The sequence below is a fragment of the Miniopterus natalensis genome, chromosome 19 (genome assembly GCF_054644295.1).
Source record: "Miniopterus natalensis isolate mMinNat1 chromosome 19, mMinNat1.hap1, whole genome shotgun sequence".
In the NCBI taxonomy this organism is placed as follows: Eukaryota; Metazoa; Chordata; class Mammalia; order Chiroptera; family Miniopteridae; genus Miniopterus; species Miniopterus natalensis.
This window is the reverse complement of record NC_142099.1, coordinates 6580378-6597698: the sequence shown is the minus strand read 5'-3', so window position 1 is coordinate 6597698 and position 17321 is coordinate 6580378. Positions and strand designations below refer to the sequence as shown.

Genomic DNA, 17321 nt, shown 5'->3' with positions numbered 1-17321 from the left:
CAAGGATATTTTTTCCACTGCTTTTCAGAGACAGCAAAAGGGAGGGAGAGAAACATCAATGCAGGAGAGACACATCGACGGGTTGCCTCGTGCATGAGCCCCGACCAGGGCCAGGGATGAAGCCTACAACCGAGGTCCATGCTCTTGGCCGGAATCAAACCCTGGACCTTTCAGTCCCCAGGCTGACGCTCTAACCACTGAGCAAACTGGCCAGGGCAAACAGCTAACTCTTAAAAATAATTGTCTGCTATCAGCTACTTGAGATAACACAACTTTTTATCGCTTGTCACTGTTCACATTACAAAGGTGGCATTTAGGGGCTCAAGGTACCAAAGGAATAAGCACATTCCTCATTTAAGAGACATCCTCCTGGGCTCTCTGCCTCTCATGCCTTCGGGGAAAGAAAGGAGGGATCTGTGTGTAAAATGCTACCTCCTGAAAGCACACAGCTCTCTAGGAGTTGGCGAGAGGCTTCAGAAAGATGACCAGCAGTGGGGAATTTCACTGCATTCATTCAGCCTGAAACCAAAACAAAGAGAAAGGGGAAACGGCTTATTCCTGTTATTTTGACTTCCTCCTATTGTGTCTCCCTTGCACGTGTTAGCCTTGTGATGCGGGATTAATCAGAGGTTATTTCTAGCTGCCCTCATAAAAAGGAAAGAAAGGAAGACAAAATGCACTTGGCAAGCTGATTTTATTTATTTAAAAAAAATTTTTTTTAATGTCTTTATTGATTTCAGAGAGAGGAAAAGAGAGGGAGAGAGAGATAGAAACATCAATGATGAGTCATTGATTGGCTGCCTCCTTGCACGCCCCCAACTGGGGATCAAGCCCACAACCCGGACATGTGCGCTGACCAGGTATCGAACGGCGATCTCCTGGATCCCAGGTCAATGCTCAACCGCTGAGCCATGCCCAGCTGGGCTGGCAAGCTGATTTTAAAATTTATATGGAAACATCAAGGACCATGAACAACCAAAACAACTTTAAAAAACAACACAACTTGCACTGGCCGGGTAGCTCAGTTGGTTAGAGGGATGTCCCGATAAGCCAAGGTTTTGGGTCAATTCTGGTCAGGGTGCATACAAGAATCAGTCAATGATGCATGAATAAGTGGGACAGCAAATTAACACCTCTCTCTCTCAAATCAATAAATTTAAAGCAACAACACAAGTTGGAGGATTAACACTACCTGCTTTTAATACTCTAAGGCCGCAGTAATTAAGACAATACAGTACTCGCATCAAGAAAGACAAATAGATCAATGGAGCAGAGACAGAGATTCCAGAAATAAACCCACAAATTCACGAGACACTGATTGTGACGAAGGTGCCAAGGCCAGTCTACAGAGGAAGACAGTCATTTCAACAAATGGTGCTAGAACAGTTGAATATCCATATGCAAAGGGGAAAAAAGGACTTTGATCCACATGTTGTACCCTCTTAACAAAATTAACTGAGATTGTATCATAGACCTAAGTGTAAAAGTTAAAGCTATAAAATTAGAGAAAAGAACAGGAGAGGACCTTTCTGACCTTGGTTTAGGTAAAGATTTCTTACACGTGACACTGAAAGCAAAATCCGTAAGAGAAATATTAATAAACTGGATGTCATCCCAATGAAAACCTTATGCTCATCAGAAGATACCACTGAGAATGAAATGACAAGCCGTAGGCTGGGGGGAAAGGCGTGAATCTAATAAAGGACATACATCCAGAGATAGGAGGAATGCTCAAAAATGAATGAGAAAGCAAGTAATTTTTTAAAGCAGTTTAAAAAACGGGCAAAAGATTTGAACAAACACTTCAGCAAAGAGGACACCACGGATGGGAAAGAAGTACACAAAAGCTGCTCAGCATTATTCATCAATAGGGAGCTACAAATAAAACTGCAATAAATATGATACACCTATTAGGGGCTAAAATGAAAGGACTGGCCATGCCAAGTGTTGGTGAGGATGTAGAGCAACTGGAGCTCTTATACATGCTGGTGGGAATGTGAAATGGTACACCACTTTGGGAAACAGTTTGGCAGTTTCTTAAAAAGTTAAACATGCATCTACCATACAGTATAGCCACTCCACTCCTAGGCCTTTATCCAAAAGAAATGAAAGCACATGTCCACATAAAGCCTGGTATATGAATGTTCAGAGCAGCTATATTTTTAAAAGTCTCAAACTGGAAGCAATAAAAATGTTCATCAACAGATGAACAGATAAAACAAACTATGGTACATCCATACACTGGACCACTACTCGGTAATAAAAGGAAGGTATACAACATTACAAGGGCACATTCTTGTATGTGCCCTGACCAGGGATTGAACCCAAAAAGGAATGAATACAATATTAATACAATAGGATGGGTGGATGTCACGATAATTATACTGAGTGATGGATCTGTTCATTATCTTGATTGTAGTAACAGTTTCACGGGGAATACATATATCATCAAAACATCAATTTGTACTTGTTAATTACATGCAGCTTGCTGTATATCAATTAAACCTCATTAAAGCTGTTCTAAAAAAAAACCCAAAATATAAAACAATGCCAAATCAAACACAGAGAAATAAAAAGTCAATGGAAAAAAATCAGTTCTAAAAAGGCTTCCACACTGTCCCTGTATTTCCTGTTTTCATTATAAAGAGAGAGGGTAATATAACATGACATGTGTTTCATGCCCCAGAGTGCACCCGTAACCCTGCCAGCTGTCTCACAAGACCTGCTTTTGGTTGTGGGGGGAGGGGATGGATCAACCCCAAACCATCAATTCCCATAAAAACAAGCTAACACAAAAGCCCTGCTGATTAACGGAGATTTAAAGATTCACCTTTCTTATGGCCAGGCAATTACAGCATTAGGGAACACAGTATGCTTTAAGGAATGTACCTTGTTCCTATGTGGATGGACTTTAAAACCTATGTCCTAATAATAATAACTCACAGTAAACGAGCACTGAGCACCCTGATCAGCATTTTGCTACCTCATTTGATCCTCACAATGACCATACAAATTTACAGATGAAGCTTCCAGGGTCACTAAGTGGTCTAAGATCACCACAACTAAATGGCAGAGCTTAAACCTAGGTTGGCCTGATTTGAAAGCTCATGCTCTTAACAGCCACACTTACATGAATGTTCTAGCTGATCATTTTGTAGAGGGCCTAGTAATTATTTTTATGTGTCTTTTTTGAAAAGCTAGGATTTCACCTATGGACTTGACTCAGAGAGAGCAGGAATAAAAAAAAAATCAGCCATTTCAACTATAACAAACATTAAAACATGGCCCAAAATGACCACTGATTCCCTTCTAAACCATATTTCATTGTAAAGGTTATGAATATAAATCTTAAACCTTTTAATTCAATTTCCTAAATAAAGTTTGTTTGCTTCCTAATTTTCCAATTCTTTTATCCAGGCAGAAATTGGACTTCTCTCAGTTTTAGCTTTTACGTTCATGTGATCTTTATCAAAGATCTAAATTACCTACCCCAATCCTAAAAGTTCTTCCAAAAAATCAACTATCAAAATGAGATCATTTTTGGCCAAGGAACAATGTTAGGTCCAGGCTTATCAGTGCTGAAGAATGCATCCACTGTGAGCCCACTCAAGTACATTCTGGTTTTTTTCTTTAACGCAAACACTCTTGACAGGCTTACTAATATAGGACAATGTATGCTGATTGCTAAATTCAATTTTACCTTCCTCATCTCAGCCCAGGTTTTATAACAATCTGTTTCCATAACAGGCACAAAACCATGACCAAAAGCAGATGTTCGCTCTGCTTACAGTGACTTGTATTGAGCTACAGACCTTACTAAATAACTTTTGTTTTGTTCTATATCTTTCACACGTTATAATGATTATTTTAAGCATATTTTTAGCAAAAGTACAGGCATACCTCAGATATAGTGCAGGTTTGGTTCCAGACCACTGCAACAAAGCGAGTCACATGAATATTTGGTTTTCCAGTGCATACAAAAGTTCTGTTTAGCCCTGGCTGGTGTGGCTCAGTTGGCTGAGCATCATCCCACGCACCAAGAGGTCACTGATTCCATTCCATGTCCCAAGGCTGTGGGCTTGATCCCCAGTTAGGGAGCATGTAGGAGGCAGCCAATCAATGGTTCTCTCTCTCTCCCTTCCTTTCTCTCTAAAATCAATAACAACGTATTTAAAATTGAAAAAACATGCTTACACTGTACTGTGATCTAAGTGTACAATAGCGTTGTTTAAAACACAGTGTACATACCTTAATTAAAAATACATTATTGCTAACAATGCTAAGCAGCAGCTAGCTCAGCCTTCAGTGAGTTGTAATCTTTTGTGGTGGAGTTGCCCCAAACCTTCAGCTTGTAAAAATGCATTATCTGCAAAGCACAATACTAAAGGGAAGCAAAATAAAACAAGGCGTGCCTGTAAATCATTTGTTGCTTCAACACAGACCTTATATGTAACATTTAGATTTTTTATTTTTCACCCCTGGCTGCTTAAAAAACTCAAAACAGTTGAACCAGAGTAACATTACAGTCTCACACTCCAAATATATTTCTAACTTTGTCCTGTCTGTCATGTTTTTGTCTGTAAATCTTCTTGCTTGGGGAATTCTGCAATGGCCTTAGGCCAAAAACAACAAAGTTCTACCCTAAGCTTTAAAAGTTATACCTGTTTTATGATTGAGACATCAGCAGAAAGGAATTCAAGACTCCTTAAGCTAATTCTACATGGAAGTTGTAATACTTTAACATTTATTACTGTATAAGCAATTTAAAGAATGCTTTAAAATAACACGATACTAGTAAATACAGGGTAGATGCTACTTAGTCATAGCTAAGTGTGGCTTTGCACCAGATCTAAGATGTGCAGATACACCCAATGTGGAAGATTCAAAAATGAACTATTTAATTTAACTTTCATTAGCAGCCAGATCTCCTAAGTTTTTTAAATGGCTGTTGATTAAAGTTCCCCCATCTCTTTCTGGAGTAGTCAGACCAGCTGGGAAGCCATTTCCTAGGTTTTCCTGGAGTTAGGGAGTTGAGGCATGCTTGCTAAAGTGTGTGATCCCCCCAGCCTCCCTGGGACAGTTAGTTCATCAGCAATGCGATCTGCTTTCACTGTGGAGGGGATTTCTATAGTGTTCTCAGTCATGAAAAGAAAGTGGTCAGAGGGAAAGACTTTCATAAGGAATGTTTTTCTGTGATGTAATCCCTTCTAAAACAGAAAATCACTTTATATAAAGTTCAATTAGGTCCAAATACAGTATAAATGGCCTCTGTAGAACAATTAGACTTCAAATACAGAACCGGCTGAATATTACATTATTTCCTACTGGACTCCCTGGTACTATGCCAAACATGTCTTGGCCGTGACCAAAGAAGAAAGAAGGCTTTCCTATTTTGGGGAGAAAAAGGAACATAACTGTGGGGGCTCGGGAAGGGTAGAGTTGTAATCTGGTGCTTTGCAGAAATTTTGGAAAATGAATGAAGCTCTTATAATTACAGCTCTATAGGTAGGGTCTACTTATACACTATGGGAACTTGATAATATACTGCTGTACAAACCCAGCCCTTGCCAATGAGACCTACTATTTATTTAGCAGCAACAGCGAACGAAAAGGTTTTGTTCGGAGATGCAAGGTTGGACACTAGATTTTATGTACAGAAAAAAAATTTATTTTGAAGGTAAAAAGACAAAAAAAGATAAGCTTTTTTACTTAAACAGAAAGGAAAAACCAATCATAGCTATTTAGAAAACAGGCCAAAACCTTTTCAACCCACTAAGCATGAATGAAGAAAGAATACTAGCCCTGGTCGGGTGGCTCAGCTGGTTGGAGCATCATCCCATACACCAAAAGGCTGCGGGTTCGATTCCCAGTCAGGGCACATACATAGGCCACAGGTTCTATCCCTGGTTGGGGAGTACAGGAGGCAACTGATGGATGTTTCTCTCTCACATCGATGCTCCTCTCTCTCTCTCTCAATCAATCAATCAATCAATCAATCAATCAATCAATCAAAAACCAAAAACCATATCCTTGGGTGAGGATATACTAAAAGGGAGAAAATTAGTAAGCTGCCATGTTAGTCCAAGAAGCCTAACAGGCGTTTGCTGTTAAGCGACAGCTACCGAAACAATGCAGTAAATCCTGACATATTACAGAACCCAAACAAATAAAACAAAACTATTCCACAAATAAAATGAGGTTTCATTTTAACTTTTCAGAATCTGTTATGGCTGCTGCTTTTTTCCAAAGGACTGAGATAGCTTGGACCCCAGCTGCTACTATTTTATCTAACAATAGACTGTGTGGAGATGTGTCGCTTCTGGAGAGGCTATTCATTTCACCTAAACGCACAGCTTAAGCCTTAGAAGATAGCTTGATTACCTCTGAGCCGCATGCAAAGACTAAATACAGCACTTGTGCCTGACTCTGATGGTATCTTATATCCAAAGACTCCCTTAATTATAGCTCTTGCTTCTCAAGCCGCTCTTTCAACTTGTCAGAAGCTGCCTAAACTAACTAAAATTGGATTCCTGAAGAAAAAATATATTTTAGGGTAACATGTGCACCAAGCACCTAAGCATCTGTTAACGTTAAAACCAGAAGGCACACAGAAGAACAGGCTGTAAAACGTAATAATTCACAACATTCACTTTGAAACATCATGGTGATCTTTTAAAGCAACACACCACAACCGCCAACCATTCCTCTGGCCAACAGATATTTATTGAGCGTCTCTGTACCAGGCACTAGGCTGGGTGCTGAGGATATAGAGCAAACCGGACATATAAAGTTCTAGAGGTTTGGATGGTTTCTAAGGCTGAAAAGCAGAGAGAAAGTAAGGTCATCCTTTGACTTTTTCCATTAGAGGCAGCCACCCCCAAACTCCTACTCCAGTTAGGAGTTTTCGTGTTGGTCAACTGTGATATTCATGGGAAACTGCTTCTTGGGGTCCTAGTACAAGTAGCAGAAGACCCTCAGGCGAGTCTGTTTAATGCACGTGGCTACACTACTGCAGGTTTATAAATTCTGATTGCTGTTTATAATATCGTGCTTCTGGAAATGCTGAGTTCTAAAGCAGGTCACCACGAACAGAGTTCTTCTGGTTCAGCCCAGGCAGCAAGCAAAACTGCCAGTTCTAAGCTGATGACTCCTACAGCGAGGAGAGCAGGGGGTCTCAAGGAACCAGGGCACGGAAGGATGTGGGAAGATCAACAGGCATTAGTGAGGACTAGGAGCTGGCTGGAGCTTCCCCAGTCCCTTTCCTTCTCTCCTCAGTGATCAGATAAACATGGGCTAAGAAATGGAGGGTGTCCTGGGTTTCAGCAGGTCAGAACTACTGGTAACAGTGGGTGGGGTTGAGAGAAATAGAATAGTGTTCAGGGAAAGGAAGAGAATCAGCAGTCGTGTCAAGGGGAAGACCTGTGGATGTGACAGAAGTGAGTCACCACCCAGAGGGAACAATGATATGTGTAATATATGTTGGCAGGGGAGTCATTAAAAAATTAGGCATTGTTGAGGGTATCAAGGGACATCCATCCAAATGATTAGTGACCACTCCTGTTCCTTGGAAATGGGGAATGTGATATGCACCGGCAGAATATAAATAAAGGGAAAGAAGAACTGAATCCTACACTATTGAGTATCTGCAACGCCATGGCAACTGGAGTGTTACCGATTGTACTAGTTAGTAATCAGTGATTCTCCTTGCAGACAAGGAAGCTTCGCTCCAGACAAATGGAATGACCGGATGGAAGTCACACATCTATGCTCAACGGCATGATAGGCAGACTCAAAGAACTGTAAAATTATGTGCCTGGGCATGTGTCAAAGGCATACATGTGTGATTTTTGTTAAAACCACAGGGAAGTCATGGGAAGCAAGACTGAAGCAAGCAGGGAAAGGAGAGCCTGGCAGACCCTACCCCCCATCAGGAGGGAAGTGCCTCGTGTATCCCGGAGAAGTGAAACCCCTGGAGGTGACTTATCACACATCTCAAAGCTACAAGGGAAGGCACGTGAGCAACAGTTTTCAGTGAAAAACTGCCCCAAAGCATATTTAATTAGATGGAAATGTCAGTCTTTTTCAGCCAGCCTTAAATAACATAAATTTATGTCACTCTAACAGGTTTAGATTTCATTTTTATCACAATTGTAAGTTCAGAGTAACCCAAGAAAAGACTAGCCAGATATGAGTAAAGGAACACATCTGCTCTATTTCAGTGCAGGGAGGGAGAAAAGCTCAAGAACAGAAAAGATGCAGCCTTTTGTACGAACTCCAGGGAGCTGGTTACTTAGGAAGCCGCCAATTCTCCAAGCCTCCTAGAGAGGCAAAGAGAAAATGATCTTTGTTCTATAAGAAAATATTCAACAAGGGAGCTTCGTATGAGCATACAATATAGTAACATAACACATAATATAAAGAGCTAGGGTAACTTTGAAAAAATGTAGTAAAGCACTTCATAAACCTAGTGGACTTTAGGATATACATCAATATAACCTCTAACTATAATTTTAAACTATAAAAATCTTCCTAGATATTTAGACAAAGTTACACTTGGCAGGGACGATGCTTTCTTCAGCACACTCAAGTCTCATTCTCTCTGACCATTTCCCCCTTCCTTCTGGGATGTCATCTTCCTACTACACAGACACCCTTGGGTTCTTCTCCCCCCACCCCGAAATCTCATCTCAGGACAGACTAGGAAACATCCTTACCAAGGTGTAACAATTTATGACACTTAAAAGGAATTATTCCCTACCCCACATATTTTTTTAAAAATTAGACTATTTTTTAAGAGTAGTTTTGGATTTATAGCAAAACTGGGTGGACAGTACAGTTAACACCTCTCCCCCCTTATACTTTAAAGGGTATCAAATACTGAAACAAAGTAAGAATTTTTAATCTGGGGTCTAGAGAATCCACGGATGGTTTTCATGGGGTCCTTGACCCCACAGATGCTATATCCCAAATTGCGGTATATGGGTGTATACATTTTTTTTTTAAATCCTCACCTGAAGGTATTTTTAAAATTGATTTTAGAGACTGAGGAGAAACATCGATTGGTTGGCTCCCATGTGCACCCTGACTGGGGATAGAAACTGAAACCTAGGTATGTGCCCTGATTGGGAATCGAACCTGCAGCCTTTGGTCTATGGGATGATGCTCCAACCAGCTGAGCCACCCGGCCAGGGCTGTGTATACATTTTTTAAGGAAGCAGGTCTTAGCAACCACTCCTGTTCCTTGGAAATGGGGAACGTGATATGCGCTGGCAGAATATAAAGGAAAAAGAAGAACTGAATCCTATGCTACTGAAGTATCTGCAATGCCATGGACGTTGTAGTGTTACACATCAGTACTAGTTAGTAATCAGTGATTCTCCTCAGAGACAAGGAAGCTTCGCGCCAGTCATCCCCTTCATCACGTTATCAAGGGGATCGCATTCGCACAGCTAAGACTGCTAAGCTAGAGAATGAAGTTCAAGGTCCCGACATCTGGTAGAGAGACTGAAGAACTGTTTTGGGGACAAAAAGGCTTCACTGGTGTCCCAAAATCACATTACATAGGTAGCTGCCACTCCAGATATCAATAAGCATACCCAGGCCTCTAAACTTTAACAGGGCTATAGAAATACCCTGGTTAAATAAATTACAATCAATGTAACAACTTTCAAAACATATGATGATACCTCCTTTCCCCTCTAACATACCTTTAGAGCTTCTATAACAAGATCCCTGGCTTCAAGCTCTCCTTCAAGAATACTGAACAGTGTTAGGAGTTCAGGCTTGCTGAGTTTTTCCAGATTCATCCTGAAAGCCTAGAACAGAGACACAATCAGACAATCTCCAAAGACAGAGTTAATTTGATATGATCAAAGAAAAATAGAGACAGACAAGAATAGTAACTATTACAGCATAAAATGCTTTGAGAAAATAAAACTCACTTTATTGATTTCATCACTACTCACAAAGATCAATTTTACCATTTTCCCTCCAGGCATATTTGCAAGCATCCTAGATGGTCTCAGAATGAATTAATCACTAATTTTGTTCACTAGAAATTCAAGTAAAATGGTGTTACAATTAACAGTATTTCATCAAAAATTGTTACACCATAAAAAGATCTCCCATCTATAGATAACCAGGTTCAAAACCCATATATAAAACATTCTGACATCCGTCTGAAATTGGCTGAAATGAAATTTGAGCAATGATAATGTTTGGTTTGAGAAATTTTTCTTTTAAATTGTCTACTTTCAACAGAGACTATCATAATATTTATATTTTGTATAGCTAAATAATACTTAAATCTAACCATATGCAAAAATAATTTTAAATGACTTCTTAAAAATATATTGTTTTAAACATCTTAATTGGCCGGGCTACTGAATTTCACTTAAGCTCACATTTCTACAAGGATTTGCATCTTTTGAAATATGTTAAGTGGCAGATTTCATGGCACAAACTCTATCTTTTCCACAAGATTAATTTCTCACAAACCACACATTGATAGAAATTAGATGGCTGTTTTAGGGTCTTCGGGTCAACATTTATTGTAAAATACATTTTATAACTTCCAAAGTAAAGCAAATACTAATTTCCCTCTCCCACTTTTTACTTCCAAATTGCCACTCTCATGTAGTTTTCTGTAGAGTGAATCATGGCATTACTGGTTCACACACCCTCCAGTAATTCCCAGCTCTATGAGAACATCAAATTTTAGGAGGCACACAAAAGACTCATTGATTCCCTCCAGAGCTACTGCCTTCAGGTGAAGGGAAACATGGAGAAAACTCTTACTTCACTGTGTTGTTAGATTGTGTTTTGGGACATGCTGTACAAATCTTTTGTGACATGGTAAAATATGTTCAATGTAACTTCATCATTAAAGGGCTAATTTTCTAACTAGGGAGTTTTAGCGACTAGTAATTTTCACGTCAGTGTTAGACAGATATCTCACAGCAGTTGTTTTTAATTTATTTACTTTTAAAGATTAGTTCATTGATTTTTAGAGAGAAAGGGAGAGGGGGGAGGGGAGGAAGGGGGGGAGAGAGAGAGAGAGAAATATCAATGTGAGAGAGAGAGAGAAAGAAACATCGATGTGAGAGCAATAACATTGATCAGCTGCCTCCTGCAGGCCCCCTACCAGGTTTCAAACCCACAACCTGGGCATCATGTGCCCTGATCGGGAATCAAACTGGCAACCTTTCAATGCACATGACAATACCCAGCCAAGTGAGCCACATTGGCCAGGGCTCACAGCAGTTATTTTTAAAAATAAGAACTAAAAAACAACAATAAACCTAATTAAGCTAAACTTAACATAAATGGAATGTTGGAAAGAGCACGTGGCTTTGCAGTAAAATAGAGGCCAGGCCTGCATCTTCCTGGCTGTGTAACTTTGGGCAAGTTTTTTGATGGTCACTTTTCTTATCAGTGAATGGGGGATGATATCTAACTCAGAGCATTACTGTGGAGATTGCATTAATAAACATAGGACACATTGCCAAGTGCCTGAAAGAAGCTGAAGAATGGTTTAATTATTAACAACTTCTATCCTCTCTCATTTTCCAAAGGAATTCAAAAAGAGGTACTATCAAAATTGGGGGCAGCCAAGATCAATGACCTCAGAAATACCTTCCAGGGCCCTTTGTAAAAAAAAAAAAAAAAAGGGGTGCCAGCATCCTGAGTGAAGGATGGGGAGGAACTAAACTGCCTGCCGAGTCACCTGGTTTGTTAGATGAAACCCACCCCCTTCCTGCCAGTTTCATCTTTTTACCTCCCAGGGAGATAGAAGGCAGAGGAAAAATTCTTTCATTTCTCTCCCCTCCCACAATGTTAACAGGATAATGGACACTGCTAAAGGGACCCCATAATACTGACTACACTAAGGTCAACTGGATGTGTAAATGCCAAGATAGGAACGTAGGAAGAGAGCCCAAAACAACAGTGCTCCCACACATCATTCTTCTTCAATATTCTACAGCCCTTAAATATTCTCATTGAGCGGTCCAAAGCTGTGGCTTACGGAAGCAGTCGGGTACGAGTAAGGCAGACAGGAGTGACAAGTGTGGACTACTCTGCCACTGACAGCTACCCAGCCGTGAGGGAAAAAACGACCCAGCTGCTCTGGCACTGTTCCCTCGCTGGGAAGTGAGGCAGACTCGGTAATCTCTCAAGTCCTCCCTGGTTCCATTCTAAGCCTCTATGGGTGAAATTCAAGAAGTTGTTGTTAGAGAATCCAGTGAAATAAGATAAATACACGGGTGGGCAAACGTAGGTTTACAGTTGTAATACAAGTAAATAATACAATAGTTGATAAATAATAACACAGGGATAAACTCTTGTGTTTCGAGCACTCAAGACTGTAAACCTATTTTTGCCCACCCTTGTGTATAAAGAACTAAAACAGATTGCACCTAAATGCAAGTTTTTCATCTGTTGTGACAAATATACATCCTCACAAAAGAGTAAAAGCGAAATAATCTTCAGGGTCACTTTAATTACAGAGCAGCAGTCCAGCCTAGGCAAGAAAAAAGCCTACTCTTTGTCAATGGCATAAAGAACAACATTCCTGTTACCTCTACGTAAGTCGCTCCTGCACACAAAGGTTAACATGTGGAACGTTTTGCTAATAGATACCAACCCACACAGCTTAGCATCTGTGTAAGGTAACTACAAAACAAATATGCCACAGGAGGAAAGAAAGGGCCACGGCGCTGTAGTAATTCAAAACCCAACAGCTCTGCGTTTGCATATTCCAATAACCTTTCTTTATAAATATTAAAATTTAGAACGTCTTTGCTTTTCTATATGTTTGAATCTAATCTCAATACACGAGATAATAAAATACATTTTTGAATGAAATACAAATGAACAGTAAAATTGCATTATGCTTTAGGATGGCAGGGATGCTGCTGGGGCTGGGAGCAGGGCTGGGGAGAATGGGGGGGATACTGACCTGATAACTGGCAGTCACACTTCAGTCCTCGGGTATAAACGCTTCCAGTTTTCTTCAGTTAAAATTTGGGGAAATAGACAATATATTTAAAATGCCGTCAACATGGTGAAAAAGTGTCCAATGCTGCAAAATAATAAGAAATTTACTGCCTCTGTGACCACACTATAAGCAGTTTCTAAGTCTCATGAATGTCAACTGTGTCGTGAGGATGATGAGGCCTGACAGCTGTAGGTTGACTCGAACAACAAAGGGGAAAAGAGCCACTTCCTCAGCTGAAGCTGAGTAGAGACTGGGGACCCGACTTCCCTTTGCAGTTACAATTAGGGAAGGCGAGGGCTTTCGAATCCTTCTTACTTCAAGATGTCCCCTGCCGTTTCAAGGGCTAACTTATGACAAAGCCTATCTGCTTGAGTCACTCTAACTTATGCACGACGGACTCAGAAAAATAAGCATAACCGAATTTTTCAAACTGCCCATTTCGTGAGAGGAAAATTCTCATCCCCCTCACCTCCTGCCAACCAACCAACCAACCAACCAACCAACCTGCCACCATCTGGACTTTGTCTGTAAGGCTGGTGACTCATCCCAAGCTTCCCCATTTATCCACTCACTTTCAAATGTTAAATATTAAATTATACACAAGATTTTTTTATGCCGTCCTAACAGTGTACTAGACCCAGCAAACTTAAAAACTGATAGTTTTCAATTTTATTTGATAGAATGTAATTTTTGTCTTGTATGTTAAGGCACGAGGCCTGAAGGCCTAGCTGAGTCGCCGAAACTCAAGTCACATAGGGACAGTGCCATCGCAGGAGTAAGGAGCAATAAACGCTTGTGTCTTTCAGCCAAGAACCAGCCGCTAACCTAATTCCGTCTCCTTTTGGGAGAGCAGTGAGTTTGTAGTGCAGTCGGTAACAAGAGTATAGAGCCATCACAGAGGGGAGCCGCTAAATTCGTCCCACCAAAAGTTTCTGCCCAACACATAAATGATGCAGCCCAAGATTTTCAGAAAAGGCTGTTTCTAACGCCGCATCATCAGCAGATACACACGGCCAGATTTTTGGCATGCTATGCTGTAGTCCACAGACTCATCCCGGACTCGTTTTCTAAATGAGCTGTTACTTGTCACTGTCATCATGCATTAAGCAGCTTTGAAAGACAAGATCATTTCGACCAGATGCTCAGTTCATTCCTTCCATTAGAATCCGAGACCGAACTTTCCCTTTCCTTCGAGTTTAGACACAGATATTTCTGTCTAAGGAATGCTACAGTCTATAAATCTGAAAGAAAGACCACTTGCGGACAAGCTGTCTGGATACACTATTATACACTGGGCTACAGCTAGCTGTAGCTATATTAAGCTTCATAGTTTTCTCAATGAAAAAATTTATATAAATATGTAACAGAATAAGTCAGAGTTATAGCTATTTTAATATCCTGGAAAATTAGCCTATTAAGGGGCTAAGTGTGAAACTTATTTTTAAGTTATCAATAAGTGATTTCGAACATGAGCGTGCCCAGCATACTACTCGGTCTATTCACATGCTACCGCCCACAAGTCAGGGCCAATAGCCAGGAGAGCACAATTGTCTTCTCTACCAACTTCCATGTGCCAAAAGTCACAAGAGTTATGGGCATGGAGAATGCCTCCCCCAGCCCCCGAGGGCCTTTCTAAACGACAGTGCTGACATAGCCCTGGAAGTATGTTGTGGCCTGGGCTCTGTTCATTTTAGTTTGCCCTGTTACTTCTCTGGTAATACTCAGGCCTCACTCATTCTGGTCCTGGCTGCGCCTATTCCTTCTTAGGAAGTCCCTGCTCTTGTTCTGGAACTCTGAATTAATTCCATGGGATAGCAGGCTCTGTCACCTTTTTACCACATAGAAATTGGGTGGCAAAAGAAGAAACACCCCAAACAGCTTCTATAGCTATGTAAGCAGTGGGCAGGGCAGGGTGGAGTGCAAGTAAGATGTTTGTCTATCTAGTATCTGGGTGTGTGTATGTTTTCATATGGAACTAAAGGCTTTATTTCTAAGTGGAGGGTGACATGGGACGTGAAAGAGGGAAAATGACATTTTTCAGGAAATCTTAGATTATTTCCTGATATAGAAACACCTAAGAGAATCTGCATATATATACTAGGTCAACTTGGCTAGTATAAAAACAAATCAGTTGTCTTATGCAGATCACTCTTGCGAAACTAGATAAAAATCGCTTTAATATGCTCGGACATCAAATTTAAGGAACTTATACTTGAGCTACAACTTAGATGCAAGCCATTCAGTAAGTTTTAGCATCAGTGATAAGATATGAGCAAAGATAAAGCAAACGTGCTCCAACTATATAAAGACTTTCACATACATATAAGCAAAACCAAAATGTGGGAGGCCACAGTTAATTCTTAAAATTCAGAGCCAACACTAACATACAAAAGAGGGTTTCTGACAGCTTTCCAGTAGATAATGTACTTCCTTAGAAACCCAGTATATATGCAACTTTAAAAAAGAAAGTAAACGTGTCACCTTCACAAATACTAAATCTAAATATAGACAAAAATGCACTGCTGTTTTAAAAAATGGATCCAAAGCAACACCCCATCTGAGGGTGGGGGAGGTGACACGTTCCCTTGACTCTCTCAAAAGATCTGCTTCCCCACCCTCTGGTGCTTCCGGTTTTCAGAAGGTTATTTATGTATTTGGGGGTAAAAGAGTAACAACATTCTAAATTGTACCTATCATTCCACTTTTGGCATTTTTGGATTATGCTAGGGAAAAATACATGTCAAAGTACTACCAAAAAATTAATTTTCTGATCAAGAAAGCATATCTTTTGTACATTTACTAAAGGAAGCTGTTTTTGCTATTACTTACAAAGGTTCTAAACTACCGTATAAAAGCGAATCTCATTTTACTGAATTCTCCAATAGTAGGTTAAGCAATGTAAGCTTTTACTACAAATGTCAAATCAATCCTCTTTCAGTTCAAAATACATCACTGGACTACTTGGATCTTTATGTGACTACATGTTACAACCTATGTTATGGGCTGAACTGTGTCCTTCCCCCAAATTCCTATGTTGCAGTCCTAATCCCCAACACCTCAGACTGTGACTGCATTGGGAGACAGGCTCTTTAAAGAGCTAGTTAAGCTAAAATGAGGTCATTAGGATGGTCCCTAATCTCATCTGACTGGTGTCTTTATAAGACAAAATTTGGGTGCAAGCACAGGACAGGGAAATACCATGTGAAGACAGAAAAAACACAGCTATCTACAAGCTAAAGAGAGAAACCTAAGCAGCAACCAATCTGGAGGATTGTGAGATCATTAATTTCTGTTGTTTAAGCCACCGGGTCTGTGGTACTTTGTTATGGCAGCCCAAGCAAACTACTAATACAACATGCTAGCCATTTACAACTGTAAAGACTGTTAGAGGAACTAGGTCCTATCCTTCCCCTTACCGTGAGTTTTGCAGAATGCCTTGCTTTGTCTTATCAGTCTCCTTTCCCACCCACACTACAGACAGCTTTATAGAAAACAGAATGGCTTTGAACAGTTTTAGAGACTAAATTTCAGGACTCTGAAATATAATACGAAAAGAGCACTTACAAAGAAATTACAGCAGTCTTAAGGGAGTGAGATGCTTGTTTATCCAACACTGTTGATACAGACTTTGAAGTGGGCCTCAAGAAACCAGTTCTGAGACAAAGCTACCACTTTTTAAGGTCAACATATAAAATACTTTCAGTAGTCTGCTCAAATACATGGTACTGTGCCCTATTCAAAGCAGATTCTCGGACACCAGATTTTCTGGATTTATGCTTAGTATAGGAATTACTAATGATATAATTGAGCTTATCAACATTAATCACCACCACCTCAAAGTTTTATAGCACAGTTTTCTAAGAATTCAAGCAATAATAGTAATAGTGAAAAAGATATACATTTATTGAGCTAAATAAACATTAAGGTGTTCCAGGCAGTGTTCTAAGTATTTGACATGTGTTAATTCAATTCTCACAACCATCTGAGGTGATAGATGGCCTAACCCACTTAGGAAGTCATCATCACCCCCATTTTACAGATGGGAAACCTCAGGCACAGAAGCTAACCAAACTTGCTCAGTTTCACACCTGGTATGTGATTTAAATGGGATTTGAACCTAGGTAATTTGATTCCAGAGGCTTCCTTACACCCCTGCTCCTCGGTAACCACTGTTCACATCTGACCTGCTCATTTTATCAGCTTTTAGGAAGTGCGTGGTGGAAAAACCTCAGCTCACATGTGATTCACAAAGCTGGAAGGGACCTCAGAGAGAATCTAATTCAGCACTGTCATTTTATCGGTGAAAATGGAGGCCAGAGATAAG

General features: G+C 40.2%; 1 protein-coding gene across 5 annotated transcripts in view; it reads right to left on the bottom strand.

Moving 5' to 3' along the window:
• Nucleotides 1-17321, bottom strand: part of CTTNBP2NL (CTTNBP2 N-terminal like) — a 41770-nt gene that overhangs the window by 17161 nt on the left and 7288 nt on the right. For 3 of the 5 annotated variants that reach the window (XM_016223331.2, XM_016223335.2, XM_016223332.2), the window contains 2 exons: nt 12959-13081; nt 9708-9815 (listed from right to left, as the gene is read on the bottom strand). In XM_016223331.2, the coding sequence (XP_016078817.1) occupies nt 9708-9806 (99 nt within the window). In that variant the 5' untranslated portion in view covers nt 9807-9815; nt 12959-13081. Of the gene's footprint in view, nt 1-9707; nt 12925-12958; nt 13465-17321 lie in introns of those variants that run through there. The other 2 variants (XM_016223333.2, XM_087827599.1) reach the window with 2 other exon arrangements.